The following is a 24,204-nucleotide window of genomic DNA, read 5'->3' as shown; positions in this document are numbered from 1 at the left end:
TCACTCTAAAATCAATATTCTTTTAAAAAACTTTAAATATACATACATATACACATACACACATACACACATACAAAAATGGGTGGAAGTAAAACAATATATTCGTGTTTGCTTGAATCTAGATGAAGACATGTGCACAGCACTACAAGAACCGAAAAGACCTGGAGCCCGCACGTTGCTTTATTTTTCTAAATGAAATACTCAGCAACAGGGCAGATAATCAGGTGCTCATGCAAGCAGGAAGGGGGATGACTGCCAGAGGACGCTGGCTTCCTTTTGGAGTGACGAATGTTCTAAATGCAGACTGTGATGATCCCTGCATGACTCTGACATGCTACAAACCACTGGCATGTACACTTTACATGGGTGAACTGTGCGGTATGAGAGTTATTGCTCAGTAAAGCTATTATTTTTAAAATATAATTACCAAAAGGAGTGACTAACAAAAAATGTACAAAAACATTAAAATGAAAACATAAAAGTATATTTTAGACATAAAAAAGCTCAGTCTAGACCAGAGAATCAGGAGATAAAGAGGCTCCTTGGCCACCCACCAGGAGCACCATGGCCACACTGGGCACAAAGTGGGATGTGGGGGGTCTGTGTCCAGGAGCATCTGGGCTGGGCTGTACAAAGATTGGCCACAGACACAGTCCTGCCACCCTGCAGACACAGACACCTCCAACACGCAACCAAATCACCTCCAAAGACATCTTTTCAAGTTAACACAAGCCCCTTTGGAGAACTGGAAGGAGGCAAGGGAACCGCAGAGCAGGCAGAGCAGGATGCACTGCCACCAGCCAGGAGGTAAACAAGGGCTGCCCACACACACATACCTATCTCTTGGCTGCACCTCAGTGCCACCTCCTCCCGCTCCCGCGTGTGCTGCTCCCTAACGAGCTCCAGCTCCTGCCGCTGGCGGCTCTGCAGCAGGGCCAGCTCCTGGGCGTGCCGGCCATTGAGCATGTCCCGCAGTTCCGTCAGTGCCGTCTCCTTCTCCCTCTGCAGGTTGGCCTGTGTCAGCTCCAGCTGTGCTGTGTGCATGTTGCTCAGACTCAAGCGCAGCGCCTCCAGCTCCAGCGGTGGCAATGGCTGCAAGGAGAGGGGCGGCACTGAGGTGGTACTGGAGCAGAAGCAGCCAGGTTAACATGTGGCCTTGACCCCAAGGCCCTGGGCACCATAGCTGCCCAGGAGAGTCGGATGCTCCCAAGAAGGACCCGACCAGCCTTTCTCATCCCTAAGCACCCCTTTGCCACCACAGCACTGTTCTGTGTCAGGAGTGTGATCAGTCACTGATAGGGAAGTGTGGGTCATGCAATAAGTGTGTTCCTAGCGCCTGGCCCAAATTGCTGCCACCAGATGTTCACGTGTGTCCCTCCACTTTGAATGGTCCCACATAAGACGTGAAAACAGAACAAACCAAAGAAGCAGACACAGGAAGCCTGCAGTGCACATCCATCTGCTGTGACAAACCTCTCCTACCTGCCACCCTCCCAGATCCCAAACCCTAGGTCCTGGTTTGAGTGACAGCGTCCGGGTCACCTAGGTCTGCAGCTGTACCCACTGCACCTCTGCCTGTAGTCTCACCATTGCCCACTGCTCCTCGCCAATCTCCTCTTTGTGCTGGCTCATCAGTTCAGCAACTTCAGATTTACATTCCTGTTCACATGCCTGGGGAAAGAGAGGAGGAGATGTGACCCAGAAAATTCAGTCACAAAAAATAATGACGATACACCAGAGAGAAGAGAAAACATACATCCTCATGAAAACATGTCTGTGAGTATTCACAGCAGCACTATTCACAACTGCCAATAGGTGGAAGCAAGTCAAGTTTCCACCGACAGGCGACCAGAAAACCGAATGTGGTGCACCCACACAGCAGTATGTCACCAGCCACAAAAAGCAGTGATGTAGGACACACTACAACACTGATGAACTGCAGAACACCTTCAGTGAAAGAAGCCGACACATTCACAGGTTCATTTGTAGGAAATGTCCAGAACAGGCAAATCCACAGACAGAAAGTAGACTGGTGGTGACCAGGGACTGCAAGAGGGAGGCGTAGGGAGTTACTGGTAAAGGGGACAGGTTTTCTTTCAGGGTAATGAAAATGTTCTGGAATTTGTTGTGATGAATGCACAAGCTATTCAATGCATATACTTAAAAGTGGTTAATTTTATGTTATGTAAATTATGACTCAATAAAAATAACTATGAAAGAATATGCAACCTATTTGAGTGGCTTAGTTTAAAGTTGAAATCGCAGAAACAGAGGCTGTAGGTATTGTTAACTGGGTAAGCAGAGCCGAGTTTGCCCCTTCGTCATTGTGGCAGAAACTGGGACATCAAAACTGATCACAAGCCCGAGCTTTAGACTTCCAGCCAAGATGGAGGCGTAGGCAGACACGCTACATCTCCCTCCACAACTAAGCAGGAATACAACTACCTCAAAACTAGAAACAACCAGAAGTTCCAGAAAATCTAGCTGCATGGAAGTCCAACAAACAAAAATATAAAGAAGAAATACTCATCCACACAGGTAAGAGGGGTGAAGCCAGGGCAGAGAGGACATGGTGTGGCAGCAGCAGCAGCTGTGGCCAGCCGGTGGAAAGCACAGTCACACATTTTTAAAAATCTGGAGGGACACCTGGGGAGTGTTCCCAGCACCAGCCCAGACCGCACAGCTCCCAGTTCCAGTGCCAGGAAAATAAAGCCTCATTGCTTCTAACTGTCATAACCAGTGGGGGTTGGGGCGGAGGAAGACACAGCCAGTCTCTCAGTAGGCTCTACTTGTTTAAAGGGCCCCCACGATCCTAAAACATCCGCAGACCCACCCACTCTGGGAATGATGGCCAGGGCAGCAGCTAGAGAGGTGCCAGTCCCATATGAAAGTGGGAGAAGTGCCTGAAAAGGGGCGAGTGCTGAGCAAGCAGCATTGTTCCCTCTCAGACCCCTTCCTCACACACAGTATCACAATGTGACGAAACTAGTCACCCCACACTGACGCGAATACCTAAGGCTCCACCCCTTAAATGTAGCAGGTGCAACAGCTCTACCTAAGACACAGACGCAAAAACGAGAGCCTGTCAAGTTGAGGAGATAAAGAAGTATGGCCCAAAGAGGGAGCAGATCAAGGTTCCAGTGGGAGAACTAAGTAATGAGGAGATAGCCAACCTTACAGATACAGAGTTCAAAACACTGGTGATAACAATACTCACAGACTTGACATATATGCTTGAGTACGGCAAATGCGTAAGGGAAGAAGTGAAGGCTATGCTAAATGAAACAAAGGAAAATCCACACAAAACCAATGGTGAAGGGAAGGAAACTGGGGTTCAAATCAACAATTTGGAACATAAGGAAGAAATATACAGTCAACTGGTACAGAATGAGGAAACAAGAATTGAAAAAAAATGAGGAGAGGCTTAGGAAGCTCTGGGACAACTTTAAAAGTGCCAACATCCAAATCATAGGGTGCCAGAAGGAGAAGAGGAAGAGCAAGATATTGGAAACTCACGTGAAGAAATAATGAAGGAAAACTTCCTGAATCTGGTGAAGGAAATAGACATTGAAGTCCAGGAAGCACAGAGTCCCAAACAAGCTAGACCCAAGGAGGACCACACCAAGACACATCATAATTAAAACGCCAAAAGTTCAAGATAAAGAGAGAATCTTAAAAGCAGCAAAAGAAGAGAGTTACCTACAAAGAGGTCCCTATAAGACTATCAGCTGATTTCTCAAAAGAAACTGTAGGCAAGAAGGGACTGGCAAGAAGTATTCAATGTGATGAAAAGCAAGGACCTACAACCTAGATTACTCTATCCAGCAAAGAAAGCTATCACTTAAAATGTAAGGGCAGGTAACGTGCTTCCCAGACAAGGTAAAGCTAAAGGAGTTTATCATCACCAAGCCATTATTATATGATATATGAAATGTTAAAGGGCCTTATTTAAGAAAAAGATCAAAACTATGAACACTAAAATGACAACAAACTCACAACTATTAACAACAGAACCTAAAAAAATAAAAACATAAACACCCTAATCAAATCACCAGAATAGGAACAGAATCATAGGTGTGGGGATCATTTGGAGGGTTATCAGCTGGGAGTGGGGAGGGGAAGAAATGGGGAAATGATGCAGGAACAAAGAAGCATAATTGGTAGATACAAAATAAGACAGGGGGAAGTTAATAACATAGAAAGGGTGAAGCCAAAGAACTTATTTGTACAACCACGGGCATGAACTAAGGGGGTGGGATTGCTGGAGAGAAAAGGGGTACTGGACAGAGGGGAGCAAAGGGAAAAGAAATTGGGACACTGTAACAACATAATCGATAAAGTACGGTATACTTAAAAAAAAAAAAACCCGACTTATCACAAGGCTGCCCTCCCAATATGCTCTGAGTACAAGGGGCAGTGTTAAGGATGCCTGCAGGGGCAGCTCTGCCTCAATCCTCTGTGCCTCCAGTTTGTGACAAGAGGACCCTTGAAAGACTTAGTCCTCTCTCTGGTTTGGGTTTCTACAACAAGGAGAAGTCCTCTGACAATGAACACACCTTAACAAGAGAACTGGAAGACAAATACCTTTGTGAGGACCCCAGGCTGTTCTGAAATGTCACCATCCAGCTTCTGCCATAGCCATTCCGAGTCCTCTGTCCTTGCTCCATCAGGGTTCTCCAGCTAAGAAGGGAAGGTCCGGAGAAGAGCAGTTACAGCAATGTCCAGGGCTACAGCCTCAGGTCCTCTCGGCCCCTCCATTTGCCAGCTACATCAGCTCCACTCAACCTGTTCAGAATCTGCACTCTCTTCCTAAACCACTCTTAAGCTCTAAACACTTTTTATGCAACTCATTTACTTAATGATGCTGCTGCCCCCCTTTTTAATGAATTCTACTTCTTTAAGCCTTTCACTGTGTACTTGACACTTAAATTACTAAATTTGAGTTTCTCAATAAATCCTAGTCTTTTAGACCTATACACTTAACTTTTTTAATAATTTATTTGTTTATTTATTTTACTTTATTTTATTAGAGAGGGGAAAGGAGAAAGAGAGGGAGAGAAACATCACTGTGTGGTTGCCTCTCACTCGCACCCCCAACTGGGGACCTGACGTGCAACCTAGTCATGTGCCCTGACTGGGAATCGAACCAGCGACACTTGGCTCGCAGGCCAACACTCAATCCACTGAGCAACAGCAGCCAGGGCAATATGCACTTAATTTTAATTTCCAAGCTCTTAATTTTAAGTACAAATATCTTATCTTCAAGATCTTCCTTTTTTACATAAATTTTTCCTTAATAATTTGCAGAAAGAGTATCTTCAGTATGTTACTGTAAATTATCTCAAACTTTAAAGTTTTCCAATAAATTTTCCCCAACAGTTTACTGACCTGTTAAGTTCACAATAATTTTGCGCACTGAGCTGATGATGACTATCTACAGAAAAATCCCTGTACTGTCCAAGAGGATTTGTGTTTGAAACATGGAGTCAAAGGCACTTCCACTCTTAAGTATCTCACTCCTTTGCAACTGTTGACCACAGTATCACTTAACACTGCAAACAGGCCAGGGTCTGCAGGACCCAACCGCATTTGTCAAGTTTCAACTACTGGAGAGGACTGACATTTCACTGTATTCGCTCTTTGACTGGTCATCCAAAGAATGATAAAAAATTTAATTATTTTTTTAAAAAATAAGTTAAACATGCCCTTGCTGGTGTGGCTCAGTGGATTCAACACTGACGTGTTAACCAAAAGGTTGTCAGTTCCAATTCCTGTTCAGGGCAGATGCCTGGCTTGCAGGCCAGGTCCCTGGCCATGGGAGAGGCAACCAATTGATATATCTCTCACGCATCAATGTTTCTCTATCTCTCTCTCTCTTCTTCTCTTCCCCTCTCTCTAAATAAAGTCTGTAAAAGTAAATAAATAAAAAGTAAAAAAATACAGTAAAACATATTTTGTCTTGCAATTATTACATGAGTCCATGAGACCTTTGCATGTACCTAAGACATAAGATGGATCTGAGCTACTGTTTTCCTATATCTGATGCTACTGCATCATCCTAAGAATTATTTTGTCACACTCATCAGTTATTCCCAACTACTCTAACAACCAAAATAATGAGAAAACAGAAGGATGAGGAAACTGCCTAGAAGGATGAGGTGATAGTGAAATGAATCACCATCCTTCAGTTTTCTTACTGACTGGAGAGACCACCTTTGTAGCCAGCTTTCAATAGGAGAATTCATTAAGAAGTTTTCATTTTTCTCCCAAAATGGCAAAGAGAAGAAGGTTGACAGCAAAGACTTTTCACAATCATTAGATGAATGAAAAGATGAATGAAGACAAAGCAGCACTTGAGGACACCAATGGCAACAACTGATGGTAAAAATGAAATCTCAGATCACAAGTCTTCCCAGGACAACACATGATCAAGTTTCTCACAATCGGGACCAAGTAAAAAATATCCCTAAGGACAGAGAAAACCTGCTGGTCTCATCCCACAGTCATACACGGGAAGGTCTCTATCTCATGACATCTGCATCAAGAAACTCTACCATCCCATTTTACTAAAAGCATATGTCAGGATTCTTCCCTTTTTTAATATCTATGTGCCAAAATTTACTTAACACTCAAAGATTTGTAACAAAATTTCTAATGAAGTTGTTTTAAATTACTGCTCAGTCTTACATCCATTATTATTTGTAAAACTTAAAATGACAAAAAAATAGAGGGTACATGCGACCCAGATGATAAATGGTGATGACTCTTCTTCCTAGTAACCTAGGCAAATATGAGGTGGAAAAGTTCTGGAATCATACTTCCTAAACATTCCTCAGCACTCGTTAAATTTTCAGTCCAAGATTTGGGAAAGGTGATTTTTTTCTTAAGTTCTGCACCTCTGTGCAATTTTTGGATGGTTCTTTTTATAAGAAATGGCCTTATCTTATTTTTGTCCCTGATGCATAACTGAAAGGTCAAATGCTGCTCTTTGTCATTTCTGAGTTAACTGCCAGAACTGACATGACTCTTGCAGCAATTAAAATAAAATGCTTTATCATCCACGTCACTTAAACTGAGACATAACTTCCTAAAAAACACTCAGATCATCAAGTTATTTAATTTTAGAGAAAGGGGAAGAGAGGGAGAAAAGAGAGGGAGAGAAACATCAGTGAGTGGTTGCCTCTCATGCACCCCCAACTGGGGACCTGGCCCGCAACCTAACTGGGAATTGAACTGGTGACCCTTTGGTTCACAGGCCGGCACTCAATCCACTGAGCCACACCAGCCAGGGCTCAAACATGCCTTATTTTAATACATGCTTGCAGTTTCTGCACAGGTGAACAATTTACTCTAGAATCTTTAACTGAAAGGGTCTATCAAAATTATGATATATGAACTTTTACAAAATAATTTTTGCTACAAGATTGATTTTTATGTAGTTATGTTGTATTTTCAAGTTGTCACTATTTCTAATTTTTTTAGTCTTTGTGCTTTAAAATTCTGAACATGACCTGGCCAGGCGCTCAGTTGGTTAGAGCATTGTCCTGATATGCGAAGGTTGCAGATTCAATCACTGTCAGAGCACATACAATGAAGGCATAAATAAGTGGAACAACAAAAATCGATGTGTCTCTCTCTCTCTGTGTCTCTCTCTTCACCTTCCTCTCTAAAATCAATCAATAAATTTTTAACAAATTTAAACTACTGAACACAGAAAAGAGCTTACACAGTAAGTTAAACTAAAGAATTACTATTTCACCCAGCTTAACAGGTTCCATTACAGAGCAAATACGCTCTGCCCTGGGCCACTATCTAGGGCGGCCTCAGCAGTGGGCACCATAACAAAGTACCAACGGGGCATTTTTCACTTCAGGGACTGTTTTTGCTGGAGTATGTTTCCCAGTTATTTTCCTATTTCTAAAACAGATTCAAAACTGTGTATGTATACAAAAGCACTCCAATTAGATTAAGGAATAAATTTATGTTAGAAATCATCTCTGTAGGAATTACCTGTATTTACATAATAGCTACTGTGCATTAAAGTAACAAGTGTATCAAATAAAGTATATTTCTGGAGCCAAAATTAACAATGCATTATATGTTAGAATTATATCTCACACACATTTATATTATCTTATGCTATTCAGTAGGTCCATTAAACTCCACATAAAAGGTAAACTCAAAATTCCCAAACATGGGTAAAATAAAACAAAGACACCTTGAATTATGTTCAAAGCACTGTGACGACATAAAGGCTCTTCAAGGACTCATACTCTGCTGACACAGACACGACCTACCATCTGAGAGAAGGCTACCTGGGCTTCCAGGTCTGCAACGTGTCCTGCTCTAATGCAGGGATGTGTTAGGTGCCTGTGAACTACTCAAGCCACACGGCATTCTGCTGCTGGACGTCTAACAGTGAACACTTACCTGGAAGGTTACTTTTCAAAAGATCATTAATCTAAACAAAAAGTAATTCCTATCTTATCACTTGCACTTAGATGAAGGAATATTAAGCCCTCAAGAACTGTCAATTATTTTATAACACATATCAAGAAAACTTGCCTTTTTTGACTGAACTCATGATGTACAATCGTATGATCAGAGAGGTCAGTAAAATATCTGCTCTTACAGCACCGACAGCAACTGCACAATTAAAAGATAAAATAAAATATCTGCCCTTACAGCACCGATGACATAGGCATAATTTTAACATAAAGCAGCCTCATAAAGACATGTGGCTCACACACAACTCAATACTTGGAAGATTAATAGCTCCATCTTACACAAGCTACTCACTTTACCTGTGCACATGAGTATTTTAAAATAAGCGTGTAAATGGAGAATGCAAATTTAAATTACTGCTGTAAAAAGAATAAAAAATTTAAAAATGCAGCTGAAGTCATATGAAGGAAAATAAATAGGCTTGAGTGTATACATATATTTAAAGTCTGGGAACTAGTGATCTATGTATCCATCTTAAGAAGTTAGAAAAATATCCCTGGCCAGTGTGGCCCAGTTGGTTGTAGCATCATATTGTAAACCTAAAGGCCACAGATTCAATTCCTGGTCGGAGCACATGCCTAGATTGCAGGTTTGGTCCTGGTCAGGGTGAGTATGGGAGCAACCATTCGATGTTTTCTTTCACATCAATGTTTCTCTCTTTCTGTCTCCCTTCCTTTCTGTAATTAATAAATACATATATTTTTTTAAAGTTAGAAAAACAATAACAAATTAAAATAAAAGATGACAGAAAGATAAGATATATAATAAGAACAGAAATTAGAGAAACATAAATATACATAAAAGAATCGAGATTAGAGTTAATTCTTTTATAAGAATAATAAAGACAAATAACTTATGTCAAGACAATAAAAAAGGCACAAAGTCTTATCATCAAAAAATGAAAAGGGGGGGGAGCATTTGAGATCTTGCTTCCTGGCATGTCATCAGTTTGGCTGAAATAAACTCAAAAAAATTCTCTACAAAAAAAAAAAAAAAGAAGAAGAAGAAGAAGGAGAAAAGGTTTGTCAATATTGAGGCCACAGACACTAAGAAGAGACTATTCCTATGAATAACTTAATGCCCAAACTGGAACATTAGATGAAAGGACGTGTCTGAGGAAAAGCACAACTGAACAGTCTGCTAACTAGTAAATAAAGAGACTGACTCTGTAATTAAAGCCTTCAAAAACACAAAAACTTGCAGCTCCCAATGAATGGCTTCCGTTTCTTGCACAAGCTCATCCACAGAGCACAGGACCCTTCTCAGCACATCATAGGAGGCCAGCACAACCTCAACACAAAAACCTGACAAGAAAGGAAAATTACAGATCACTTTCTCAAAAAAAAATAGTAGCTTTGTTTGCACAGACTGAGATGATATGACTTTTCTCTTTTGGTCTGTTAATGAAAACTCTGATTTTCACTACAGGAGGGGAAAAACCTCATCCACAACATAAAAGCCCAACAGCTCTATTCCTTCCCAATCCCTGTTGTTATGTACCCCTCTGGTCCTGAAAACAAAAGTCAAAATGGTTTTCATCAGATCATTTTCCTGAACTAAGGTATTCATCAGATAGCAGTCGGAAACTTAAAAAGCCTACAGATGATAAAACAGCAAAGCACCTGTTTCAATCATGAGTTTTCATCATTCTCCTAATGGAAACCCCCTTCATATACTGTACAACGTCCATGTTATATTTGGAATGGTTTTCTGATAGTAACTTAAGATCCCATAGTATACTTCTCCATCTGTATCACTTTATTCCTTTATTACTTTTAAAAAGTACATGCGATCAGTCCTTGCCATTGTGGCTCAGATGGTTGGAGCCTTGTCCTGTAATCTAAAGGTTTCGGGTTTCATTCCCGGTCTGCAAGGATAAGATTCCCAGTCCACACAAGGGAAGCAACCAATCAATGCTTCTCTTTCGCATCTACGTTTTTCTCTCTCCCTTCTTCTCTCTAAAAGCAATGGGGGGAAAAAAAAATACAGGCAATCAGAACTAAACATATCAAAAGAAACTTTCTGAAGGTGAAAAAGTGTTATTAAACACCAAACCCAAGACCTAAAAACAGGGTAGGATGGGGAGGAGAGGTGAAACTGTATGTCCACAACTGCACTCACAGCTGGAGGCACTGGGTGGGCCTCCTGGAGCTGCTCTCTAACTGGCGTGTCTGGGCTACAAGCAGCAAGGCCTCCTGCTGAGCTGCACTGCTACTGTCTTCCCTGCTGAAGGCTGCTAGTCAGCCGGACTAGTACAGAGCCCCATGCAAGTCTGGCTAACTCAAATTTATTACAAAAATTAACGCAAATAACGCATTTTCCTTTAAAGATTACATGCAGCTGAGTGAGAAGAATGAAGACTGAAGTCAGATGTAATGCACACAGGGCTAAGACAGAAGCCAGGGTGCCCACAAGCCCAAGGGCAGCAGTGAGGGCTGCAGCCCACCAGGTGTGGGGGCTCCCCGCACAGAGTTAATCAAAATCCCTACCTCTCAGCATAGCTGAAAAGACTAACTGGAATGCATACGCAGGTTCAAGTTAAATAACTCAGAATTAACTGACATTCCCTAATTTGAGAAGAGCACATCCCAGCAATCGTGTCTTTACTAGAAATGAAATAAAGCTACAGGCAGAAGACTCTGGGTGGTAAGGCCCCTCACCAGGCGTCAGTGATCCCATGGAAGCACTGGCAGGACAGTGACAGGAACACCACAGCCCACATTCAGCCACGCCCTCCCTGACCGAACTGCCTCGGCACACAGGTCGATGGCCTGGATATAAGGACATGCAACCAGTGGTGCTGCAGCATCTCGTCTCTTTGCTCCACGTGGAGCCTTTCTTTTTTGAGCCCACCCACCCCAGCAGACAGACACCCTTACCTCACCCCAGTCATTAAAACAGGCAAGAAAATCACTCCCCAGCCAGCAGGAAGGGCACCAGCTCAGACACATCAAAATGACTCCATGATTTACAAGGGAACCCCTCGCCTTGGAACTTTACATTGAACACGTTTCCTTTGAAACAAGACAAGATGTTGGCAAGTGAACAGTGAACATGCTGGCAGAGGACACGAGGATGTCAACCGGAAGCTCCTCCACCTCCAGACCAAGTCTGTCTATGGAATCTTGCTTGCTCAGAAACTTTTTCTCTGGTTCAGTTATTCTAGCCTGAGCCTTCTGAATGTCAAGCTGGCTCTGATCCACAGACAAACATATTCTGTCCTTTAAAAATACAAAGGTAATTATTTCACTTACACTCAGAACTCGAGGCCCATCCACTCCATTCCTGCCACCTCTGAAATCAAACATCAATAGCCTTTCTCTAAGTAAAACCCCCAGATTGATCACATCTTCTCTATTACAGTTGCCTATTATGGACTGAAATGTGTCCCCAAATTTTCTGTATCGAACTCCAAACCCTCATATAACTGCACTTGGAGACAAAGCCTTTAAAGAGACGATGAAGATTAACTGAGGTCCTAAGAGTGGAGCCCGAATCTACTACGACTGGTAGCCTTATAAGAAGAAATACCAGAGATCTCTCTGTGTCCTGTAAAGACAGAGTGAAAAGGCCATCTGCAAGACAGTAAGAGAGGCCTCGCCAAAAACCAACCCTGAGAGCACCTTGGTTTTAAGACTTTCAGTCCCCAGGACTGTGAGAAAATAAATGTCTCTTGTTTAAGCCACTCAAGCCTGTGATATTTTGTTACGGCAACTGAGCAGGCTAACATATTGCCTTTCAATCTCCCCCGATCTTGTCACTTCCTTCCTTCCACTTGACCCTCATTCTACTGCTTTCCCCATACACGCCATATTCCCAAGAGTCCTCACTTCATGCACTTTCAACTTCATTTCAACCCAAATGCCAACCGAGGCAGAGCTCTATGAGCATGTTATGACATGGGGAAACACCTGGCTCCCACCATCTACCATCCGTTTCCTATTCAGCCCCAGAGCCCATGCACAGCAGTATCAGAGTTGTTGACCCTAACCCCCATGGGGGACAATTTTATCACCTAGAGCACAGTGTTTACACTGGACTGAACTGCGGGTTCAGTGCCAAACCACGCAATAAAGCAAGTACTACAATAAAGCGAGACATCATCTTTCTCCTGGTGGTGGGGGGGATGTCTTCCCTTCAAATTGTAAAAAATGCAATATCTGTGAAGCGCAGTAAAGAGAAGCACGATAAAGTGAGGTATATCTGCATAGTTCCTTTTGCCTTCAGTCTTACAAGCTCCACTCATTTAAAGTGGCTTAAGTCCTTAGCCCCTTCAATGTGGGTGTTCCATAATTTGTAATACAGTCAAGATCTTTTATTACAGTCTGAATTCCATCCTGGAATCTCCCAATCTCCTAAATGATCTTTTGAAATCTTCATACAGATATTTAATTTGATTTTTTAAATTTACATTATTACACAGAATAGTTTTGCTGACCCCCAAAATTCCATGCTTTACCTATTCAACCTTCCACTCCAACAACTCTGGCAACCACCGTTCTGTTTACTGTATCTATAGTTTCACCTTTTCTAGAATGCTATATGAACAAAATCATACAGTATGTAACATTACACACCAGCATCTTTCAAATTAGCAAGATGAATTTAAGGTTCATCTATGTCTCTGTATGCCTTGAACGCTCATTCCTTTTAATTGCGGAACTTCTTCTGCTGATGGGAATACAAAATGGTACATCCATTTGGAAAACAGTTTTTGTCATATTTTTAAAAGGTTAAAGACACCTACCATAGAATCTTAACCTGAGAGAAATGAAACCAGAGACCAGAACGCCAAAAATTTCAGTGTGACAAAACTGCATAGGCAAGGCTGTCAGGAAAGTGGCAAGATCATTCTTTGCTGTAGAAATCGAAATTGGTACATCCCTTACAAAGGAAACTTAGCAAAACCACAAAGGCACTCACCTACTGACTACTTCTAGGAATTTACCCTAAAAATATACCTCCTATGATATAAAAATACACATGAACAAGGCTATTTACCTCAGCACTGTCTGCAAAGCAAACTACTAGAAACAAAAATCTGCAGTCACAAGATAGAGCTGGAATAAACTCAGTACCTGCACTCAATGGGTATGCCGTGCAGCCATAGAAATGAATCAGAGAGAGTCCACAGTACACCGCTACAGGAAAACAGCCAACTACAAAAGATCATCTATAGTATGCTATCTTTCATAGAAAAAGGGAAGATGAGGAAAAAACGTGAATTTACTCCTTTGTGCAAAAATAAAGAAAGAAAGGATAAACCAGATACTGAAGATACTGCTATCTGCAAGAGGTGGGTCTGAATGGGCTGGGAAGAGGGCAGAATTAGAATTGGGGTGGTAAGGAAGAGGAGGAAATGACCTTCTCTGAATACAGCTCCAAGTTTTAGAATCTTGGTAAATGAGTGTTTTACTTACTCAAAAAATAATTACATAAAATCAACCTGGGTGTGAGAAGAACCAAAAAAGAATAAAACTATAAAACAAGCAAAATAACCACAATGAGAAGCAAGGGATAAAAAAACTAACCCAAATAACTTGGCACAATAAAGACAAAAAGAACTACATACAAATATTCTACTCTAGTTAGTAAATTTGTTTTTCACAAACAGCAAAAATTAGCAATTCTGAAATTTATCTACATGTATAATATTTTAGGATTAAGCAAATAAATAAGCATATTGTAAATAAGGAAGCCAGGTTTCTCACTATTAGAAAAAGGAGTTAAAAACAAGGAGGAAAAGCTAGAATAAATTATGTTGTGCTGGACTGGAATCAAAGGGATTATTATACATACAAATAGACCAAAAAAACAGATATACATATGTGTATATATGTACATTTAATTCCTCTCTCTATGTTGAAACAGCCTAGAAGCAATGACATCCCACTAGCAATAAGCATACCTAGCACCCAGATCTTGGTTTCCAAATATCATTCTCCACTAAGAGGAACCAGAGCTCCTTGAAGAAATGGCTGATTACAGGGCTGCAGCAGGGAAAGGACAAAGTAAACCTGGAGAATTGTGGTGCCAGAAAGTAAGGAAGTAAGGTACCACAAATGATGAAGATGTGTTGAAAGGACATAGAATACAATACAAAGCTTCTCCCAACTGTCAAATCTATGTATTCCAGCAACAAAATAAACACTGATATGGCAGATTAAAATACCCGAAGAATAAAATAAATACCCATGATTCCACACTGAAATTAATTAATTAATGGGGGGGACAACAGTTCCTCCTTAGAGTAGAATGCCAATCAACATATGCAGACAGAATGATAGAAACAGAATCACTGCTTCACCAACACTGCCGTGATAACTACTATGGGCAAGAATCATCAATGGAAGCTAAATTTAACGTAAAAAAGTATGATGAGAAACAGGATATGTGCAGTCTCCACACAATGTACTTATTAACTACATAGGGAAACACAGTATCACTTTCATCTAGTAAAATCTGGCAGGCCCCACATAACTAAGCAACCAAAGTTAGCATCATTAGCAGGCAGACATATCAAGTATCAATACCATGTGCCTCTTCACTTCCACAGGTTCCTGCCAAAACACATGACCTGATTTTAATCAGGAGGAAGCATCAAACAAACTCGAACTGACACGTATTGTACAAGGTAATTAGCTAGTACTCTTCAAAAGTATGAAACTTATAAAAGACAAGGGAAGACTGAGAAACTGTCCCAGGTAGTGACATGGCATTGATAATCAACACAGAATCCTAAGGCATTAACGGGACAGTGGGAAAAATCTGAAGAAGCTCTATCCACTGCTTCAATGTCAACTGAAACTGACTGTGATAATTATACTATGATTACATAGGATGTACCCTGGCTGGTTTGGCTCAGTGGATTGAGCATCGGCCTGCGAGCTAAGTGTCGCTGGTTCGATCTTCCAGTCAGGGCACATCAGAGAAGGAAAACTCTTGACTCCAAAAAACCTCCGCTGCCTTGCGGCATACTTCTTCAGGGGAAAGGCTAAGGGAGTAAACCCCGACAGAAAATCCGGAGCCGGAGTCCCTAAGGCGGTTTGACGTTGTAGTCAACACCGGCAACTCCTGCGGCGCACCTGAAGCCAAGCTGTATTGACTCCGTCTTTCCCTTGGACCCTTCAGCTGCGAAGAGAGGGGTGGTCTGCTGCATGGGCAACAGCAGACCCTCCATATCACTCTGCCCAGGCTCTGTAGCTTCAGCTTCACTGGAGAGGACACTCCAGCGTCATCGCAAGATGTCGATACAACACGGGAGGAGACAGATACCGTGTCACTCCCGAGTCGGACTGCACAGCCATTCTCAGCGGTGCAGATAGACTCTTAAGAAGCTATACCATCATCTCTCGAGACGGACGGCTGCTGACGACGACGACTACAACATAGGATGTTAACATTTCAGGAAGCTAGGTGAAGGGTATCTAAGAACCCTCCTATTTTTTGCAAAATTTTTGTAAGTTTGATATTATTTCAAAATGAAATGCTAAAAATATAATTTAAAATAGTTCTCTGATTCGATAGTAAAAGCAAAAAATTAATAAATATTAATCACACACTAGGAGCTTTCCTTTTCAAGGAGCCCAGGCAGGAACGTACAAACAAAAGCACTGGAAGTAAATACTGGCCCTCTCAATGTAGCTTTCATATTCTCAGCTGTGACTACAACTTGGCTGCTGAGAACTGCTACTCTACCCCAAGAGAAACAAGAGGACACTGATGAACGGCAACTGGCATCCAACCTCTGACCTAAAGGGGACAGGGAACGGAGGGAGAATGAACTGGGCACAAGCTGGTTCACATGCATAGCCACCACAGTTCTGATCAGCTGTTCCCCAAGCAACATGACAGTACGGTGGCCGGGTCTTCCAACTGTTTAAAAGCAGCGAAATTCCAGATTTGTAGGGAGCATATCATCAACTTTACACACTGGCAATCAGTCCGTTTTGTTTAATAAGGCAGGCCAAACACAGCATGACTTTGAGTCAAATTCCGCCTCAGCTGCCAGCTTTCCTGCTCTGTCTAGCGAACACGTAAACCTGCACCACTGCACACAAGTAGAGAATACTCATAATTCAGGGCCCCTTACTTACAAGACACACAGGAGGAAGTCCCAAGGGAAGCCCACCTATGGTTGGAGGCCTCAGGGAGGCCATGCAGGGTCGGCACCCCCAAAACTCTCTATGCCCAAGTCCACTCACCTGCTACACCTGCCCTGTGCAGCTCATAAGGCCTTGAGCAGAAGGTGGTGCCTCCTCCAACAAGACCACATTTCCACATCTTCACCCTCTTCCCTCCCCGTCCCACGTTCAGAAAGAAAGGACAGCACAAAGAATAACAAGCAGGTGGGTGTGAGAGTAGGTGTAGGAGTGTTATGGTTTAAGTGTCCAAAGAAATACCTGTTACAGGGGTTGGTGCACACAGCCACACCCAATGAACTCATACTTGTAGAACTTCCATCACCAAAGCAAGCACCAATACTGACACTGCCTTCAAACAGTCAGTCCAAAATTTCTCAAAATCATACAAAGATAAAACATAAATTAGGAGTGAAACCACAACTATATAGTCCCCTTTTGTAACTAAACTAAAACTCTCTTCCCCACTTTTGAGAGGCAAAAACAGACCAAAGACCACTTTTTGTAAATCGCACTAACCATAACTAGAAGATAAGTGAAATGAAAAGGTATGATGCGCAGTAAATTTACCTGAGCTGCTGCTGCCCCATCGAGGGTGTCACTACACGATGTGGTTTTGCAAACGTCCCCTCCTCCCAGGAGTCCACTATCCTCGGTGGCTACCGGACTCTCCTCCTGGACAGGCGCATCGACAGCCGAGCCCTTCCTCTTCGCCGTCTTTTTCTTCGAATGCGCACAGTCACCTTTTGTTTTTCTCTGTCGGAAGTGAGCAAGCTGCGCAAAAATGCAGAGAAGTAGTAAAGGCAAAGATAAGTGAGAAAAATGTAACAGAACCACAAAGTCAGCAGGCTCGTGGGGAACATGAGGCTCTGGGGCTAGCTCAGTCCACTCGGCCACACCTGAGCAGATTCACATCAATCAGCAGATCCCTGTCCCCTACACACTGCCTTCATTAATACCTACGATGCCAGGATCTAAGCTCAGAATTATGTCCGAAGAGCCAAGCTTGAGGACTGTTAATTATGCCTGTACACAGACAAAAGAGTAGCAGACTAGCTTTTCTAGCCACTGGAAATTTACAGAAAAATAATATTTCAAAAAGTGCATCTATTTAAAAGACTGATACCTTAATCAAGGCATGTTTAAGGTTTAAAACCACACAAAAGCTAAATCTCTCCCTTTGCCTCCACTTCCCCCCAATCAAGGAAATATATAACCTAGCCAAAATTTCCTAGCCATAGATTCTGAGACAAGATACAGAAATAGCAAAAAATTAATTAAGCCAGGTCAATCTAACATCCTCCTTTATGGAATCAGATGTTCTAGTTTTCATGACACAGCTCACCAAAGCACCAGGGACTCCACAGAATGTCGCCCATCACAAGGCACAACCCAGCTCATTCTGTCCCTCAAACCTGGGGGTTTCAGACTCTGTTCACTCCCCACTAACACCTTATTCAAAAGGTATGAGATCTAACACAGCTTTCCACAGGGGACATCTGTTCCTTCAAGTAACAACTGTGGTCATAAAAGCAAATGCACTTAGCAAATGTTTGTACACAATTCCACATACATAGGAAATTACACGAGCCATTCACATGAGAAAAACGGTCTCTCAAGGGCAGACGGTGCCGTTGAAACTAGCTTTATTTTATTTTATTTTATTTTATTGTAATTCATTCGTTTCATGCCACACTCCATGAAATCGACCCATCTTGGAGTTCCCTTCCTGCATCACAGTCCTCGTTTCTGGCCTGTGGTTGCCCATCTTCTCGAGATGAGGTTAATCGCCGCCCTCAGTGCTCGTTCAAGCACATTTACTCATGTTTACAAACGTGATGAGCTCAGGAACACAGTGTAAACTCAGGCTCAGGCACAAGCAAAGGGAGCAAAAAACAGACTCCAGCCTCCCTAATCAAATCTGTCATAAGTTCCACCTTCACAGGAAGCCAGAATGAGGCCACTCTGTCCTCTCCCTGTCACCCTGCCATTAGATACTGCTGTCCCTGTCACTGCCTCGCACCAGTCACTATGTTCTGAATGATTTCTTTAATGCGGTGGCCCTATGGTTGCTCAAGGGGAGGAACTAGTGTGGAATACCTCCTACTAATCCGTATGAAATCCCCACTCTTTGGCCTTGTCTAACTTCAAACAAAGCAACTTCATGCAGCTATTCTTACTAGCTGGCTCTCATTCATCCATTCCTGACAGAGCAGGTCACTTCCCACAGCCAGAATGGGGTGACAGCCAACATGTCATGTGCCCCCCAAACAGTGAGCGCCAGAATAGCATTTCTGTGAAAACCTCAGCAGAAGCGAGGCGATAAAAGCATGCCTGGAGACACATGGCTCCAGTACCACTGAGTTCCCTGGGGCAGCGTCCACAACCTAAGCCATAGCACTCCTCCCAGGAGGCTTGGCCGATGTGTCTGTAGCTTCCCCAGGAACCCAGCATTGGGGTCGGGCTCTGGACAGCTCCTCCACCCTCACCTGCTCAAGACCATCCACCTGAGTCCCAAACAGCAAGGAAGCAATAATGAGCTTATGGACCCCGGGGAATCTTAAGCAGTAGGTCAGCGAGGAGTATTCCCCAACGTAAACAAGTCCCTGAAACACCACTCGGAGACCTTTTTATATTAAAAAAAAGTACTGCAGGATTCCAAGTAAAACGAAAATCTGCATGTAGTTTTGAACAGATGGAAAAAGCGGTGAGCCCTAGAGAGAAGCGCGCCTGTTTCGCCAAGGACTGCAATAAAGTCACAGCTCCTTGAAGTCCTCCAGGAAGCCTGAGCTCTGACGAGGTGGAGCAGCAGCAGGTGCACATCTGCAGAGGGATGCAGATGTGCACAGGGGCACAGATGTGCCACATGCTGGCCGTCCAGGAGAACGACGACGCGCGCTGCGGTGATACCCTTCCCTTTCTACTGGGTCCGGGTGTGGGTGGGCGGGCAGAGACGCGGAGCGTTCCTAAGCCAGTGCTGTCCGTTAGGGTGCCTAGACGCCTAGAAAGGCCGCCACGCCGGCCTCCCTGGAAACACGCGAGGGCGGGGTCCCAGCAGACACCTCCGCCCCCCGCACCTAGTCTCACGACCCAACCACAGCCGACGCAGCCCCTCAGCCCCGGCGTGTCCCGCGCCCAGCGAAACGCCGCGCATCCTCCACCGCTGATTGGCGGCCACCGCGGAGGAGGCGGGTTCGGGCGGAGAGCGGCGGATTCAAGATGGCGGCGGCCAGGCGGCAATTTCCAGTAGAGTTGTCGGAGAGGGCGAGAGTGCGACGGAGGCCGGCTCCGCCTGACCTCACCCGCTCCTGGCAGGGCGTGGTGGCGGGCACTAGAACCCGCTCTTAAGAGTCCACTCCGGGGCAGCGGGAGGAGTCGGAATTACTGTTTACCTTTGCTCTCCCGGCCTCCACCTTTCTGCGCCGCTGCTCCTGCTCGTCTTCCATCTCCCTCCAGACCTAGAGGTCCACCCGGGAGGTGACGGGTCCGAAGCGGCACCGCCTTCGCTCTATTTACACTCCCCCTCGCCCGGGCTCGCCCTCCCCCGCGACAACTGTCACGCAGACGTGACCCCGCCCTGCTGCCAATCAGGGGTCACGTTCCTGCCCTCGCGTACGCGCGCTCAGAAGGCTGCGGCTGGCGTGAGACTCCGCCCCTACCGCTTGCCAGTCTCAGATTGGCGCGGTGACACCCCCAATAAGCGGAACGCGGTGGCCTCAGAACTCGCTGTGGTTGGTCGATTTTGAAGGGGACGAGGCTCCGCCCTGCCTGCGGAGGGGCTGGGGCTGCGGTACCGCTCCGGAATGCGGACGCTGAGCGTTCCTGTTCCGCAGTCCCCAGAGCAGGTCCCATCGACGCTAAGTCCTCTGGAGCAGGTGCTGCCCTCCGCTTTATCCCGTGATTCGTTAATCGGTTGTTAGACGTGGCCCTCTGGGGAGTGGAGACCGACTCCAAAGGAACTGGGGCGCTTGCAGAGCCCACCTCACCTTCAAGAAAGGGCTTCCAGACCGCCCACTCTTCGTCCCCACGCGAATCTACGCCGCGAGCGCCCAGGAAGCAACTCTTGGAACGGAGCCCCTCTGCCTGGGAAACAAGGACTTGGCTCAGGGCTGCAGTGTGCATTCCACGTCTCGCCCGCACTGTCTGTCCCAGATCCCCTCTCCCTCGTCCCTCGTTCCTCGGGGCTGAACCCTGGTCACTGAGCCCTTCGCCGCTGGGATGCTCTCTTGATTCACTTCACAGTCCAGACAGCCAGCAAGATCACTTGGATCCTTTCTGTACATTCCTTCCCCTGTTGTATGACTTCACTTTTACCTCCTTGCCTGCAGGCTCCTGGACAGAAGGAGCCCAAGTTCCAGGGCAGCCAGTTATGAGTTGGGTGGGAATCTGGGTCGGAACCTCCAAACACAGATCCCAGAGTTGCAGGGACAGGAAGCCACTGGGACTGGTGCCACTCCTGGACCCATGTATCTTTCCTACTGGAGACAGTGCCAGATTTTGGTCTCTTGAGTGAATGTGCCTACCCTCAGCTCGCAGCTTCTGGGTGGTGCAGCATAGGATTTGACCAGAAGGTCCCACAGTCACGGGACTACTCGGGCATCTCTGCCATAAGGCAGTTTCCTGGATTAAAGAGTGTCAGGAGGGACCCCATGCTGGTGGGGAATTGTGCAGAGAGGGGCACACTGAGGCCCTGCAGGCAGGAAAGGCAAACCCATATCTGGAATGTGCATCTATTGCTGTTAAGACAGTGTCTGGGACCCCAGGATGGAAGGGGCTTCAGAAGCTGACTTGCCAAGTGGCTTGTGATCTTGAGAAAAACTTGGTGAGGAATGAATTTTAAATGATACAGTAATTGTACCCAGTTCTAGAGCACTGGGAGGCAAACACTGATGTCGTCGTCGGCAGCCGTCCGTCTCGAGAGACGATGGTGTAGCTTCTTAAGAGTCTATCTGCACCGCCGAGAATGGCTGTGCAGTCCGACTCGGGAGTGACACGGTATCTGTCTCCTCCCGTGTTGAATCGACATCTTGCGATGACGCTGGAGTGTCCTCTCCAGTGGAGCTGAAGCTACAGAGCCTGGGCAGGGTGATATGGAGGGTCTGCTGTTGCCCATGCAGCAGACCCCCCCTCTCTTCGCAGCTGAAGGGTCCAAGGGAAAGACGGAGTCAATACAGCTTGGCTTCAGGTGCGCCGCAGGAGTTGCCGGTGTTGACTACAACGTCAAACCGCCTTAGGGACTCCGGCTCCGGATTTTCTGTCGGGGTTTACTCCCTTAGCCTTTCCCCTGAAGAGGTATGCCGCAAGGCAGCGGAGGTTTTTTGGAGTCAGAGTTTTCCTTCTCTGATGTGCCCTGACTGGAAGATCGAACCAGCGACACTTAGCTCGCAGGCCGACGCTCAATCCACTGAGCTAAACCAGCCAGGGCAAACACTGATGTAGTGAATAGCAAAATTAGTCTGTTCTCAAGTGGAAAAGGATTAAGATTTTGAAATGTTTGGTTAAGTCATTCCATATATGTTGCAAATGGTTATAAGAAAAGGAATGTGTAATTTTTCTGTGAACCTAAAACTGCTCTAAAAAATAAAGTTAAAATTTTTTAAAGAGAAGAGGACTGTGACTTTGGTCAATACTTCAGTCTAGGTGGGAATCTGAAGTCTCATAAAGTCAATGTCCCTTTGCTTTACTTGAACCTGTTTGTCCAGATAAGGAAACAATGCAAGGTTTTTATTCCTAGCCCACAGTTTTGATTAACAATCAAATGCTGGTAATGTAATCAAGCTCATTAGAAGATGATAGCCTCTGATAATTGACGCTCCAAAGCATCTGGCCTGCACCTCTTGTTACTCTAAGGTTACTGTACCTGGAGGAGTGTTCCCAACCAGTGTGGGCACCCAGGGGAGCAGAGATACTCTTAAGTGGTGATCTTGTTTACCCAAATGGGCTTCACATTCCAGTCTCATTTTATCTTCTCTCATCACTATTGGCAACATCACATTTACCATTAAAGGGAAAATAAAAGCAAAGCCCCAAGGTCAGAGTCTGTCAGTTGCAAGATTAGGATGCCACAGAGTCCAGAGAGATGACAAGGACAGGGTGGGAGTCACCAAATCCCAGAGAGACATGGGATTGATTTCTCTCTGAGAAGTGTAAACACCCGTAACACCCTGTTACAGATCTGGGCCATTTTTGCTGGGTAGAATGACAGTACTTCAAGTGGACTACTACTAGAGAGGGAGCATAAAACACAAGATTGGGGTGGGTGGGTGACATTGTATAGGCGTTGAAGCAAATGTACCATGGTGTCTGGGTTTCCTTCTGTCTTATTCATCCATTTCTGTGTCACTCCTTGAAGGGGTTTGTGCGGAGGCTGTGTGCTCCCCATTTGCTCCCTTCTCTGAGACAAAGCAGCAGTAATAATGCACTTCCATTAATGTGCCATGGTGACATCTAGCTGAGAGAGCTCATCTTTCAGCCTCAGCGAGAGTGTGTGATTCTAAGCAACCACTAACACAAATATTCTTCGGGAAGCCCTGGAAACTCAACTGCCAGAAAGCATTTGTGCTCTTGTGTGGCACCACAGCCCTTTGAGTAATGAGTGAGGTTTCCAGTCTGAGCTCACAGAAATGAACAGCTTGAGCAAACATGAGGCGGTGGGCTCATAAAAGCAGGGGCCAGGCAGACAATGCCGGCAGACCACAGGATCAGACTTTTCAAGAGCAGTCAGAGACCCAGATCTATGCCTGAACCTTTCAAACTTTACATTTTGCAATACACTTAAAACTCCATGGGGGCCCGTGTGCACAGTTTACCCATGAGGGTTGGGTCAGTGGTTTTCAAATTGTGTTCCTCAGAATCCCAGGATCATGTCCATGGACATTCTAAACACATTCTTTAATTATTGGATACTCACCCTTAAGGAGGGAAACATAACCCAACCGTCCTTAAATGTGGGCTGTGCATAGTGACTTCCTTCCACATAGGACAGTGTGGGAAGGGAGAGAAAAACGGTAATGTGGAGTGGAGAAACCTGACTGACATGACCTCTGCCAGGTTACCAAGGTCAACACCAACAGTGGCAGGTCATGTTGACAGCAGGCACACTGGATAGGATGTGATCAAAAGGGGGCTGCAGTTCTGTGATCTTCCTCCTAATAAGACATAACTTTAGTCCAATCAAGAGAAAAACATCAGACAAATCCCAAGAGAGGGACATTCTTCCAAATCCTTCACCCAGTCTCCTCAAGACTGTGAAAGTCATCAAAAGCAAGAGGAGATAAGACATGGGATAGAAAAGGAACATTAGGCAAAAGAATAAGGAAATAAAATGAGGTATGGACTTTAGTTAATGATAATGTATCAATATAGGTTCATTAATTTTAACAAATGTGTGATACTAATACAAGATGTTAATAATTGGGGAGCTCAAACCTCCTGTTTGAATGTTAGGGTTATGATACATATAAAACCTAAATACGGAAGGGCAACTTCAGGGATTGTAACCCAATTTTGGCCATCTGATGCAAGTTTCTGGGTTGGCTGCATTGAGGAGAGGGCTGTA

At 44.5% G+C, this 24,204-nt stretch overlaps 1 protein-coding gene across 1 annotated transcript in view; it reads right to left on the bottom strand.

Moving 5' to 3' along the window:
- PCNT (pericentrin) overlaps positions 1–20,218 on the bottom strand; it is a 111,506-nt gene extending 91,288 nt beyond the window's left edge. The window contains exons 1-5 of the mRNA XM_090271091.1: positions 20,039–20,218; positions 17,217–17,420; positions 4,585–4,680; positions 1,588–1,671; positions 837–1,092 (exon numbers count right to left, since the gene is read on the bottom strand). Of these exons, the coding sequence (XP_090127217.1) occupies positions 837–1,092; positions 1,588–1,671; positions 4,585–4,680; positions 17,217–17,420; positions 20,039–20,092 (694 nt within the window). The 5' untranslated portion in view covers positions 20,093–20,218. The remainder of the gene's footprint in view (positions 1–836; positions 1,093–1,587; positions 1,672–4,584; positions 4,681–17,216; positions 17,421–20,038) is intronic.
- Positions 20,219–24,204: the final 3,986 nt, after the last annotated feature.

The sequence above is a fragment of the Furipterus horrens genome, unplaced genomic scaffold (assembly GCF_987537825.1).
Source record: "Furipterus horrens unplaced genomic scaffold, mFurHor1.1.pri manual_scaffold_1, whole genome shotgun sequence".
Classification (NCBI taxonomy): Eukaryota; Metazoa; Chordata; class Mammalia; order Chiroptera; family Furipteridae; genus Furipterus; species Furipterus horrens.
This window is presented reverse-complemented; position numbering and strand designations above follow the sequence as displayed.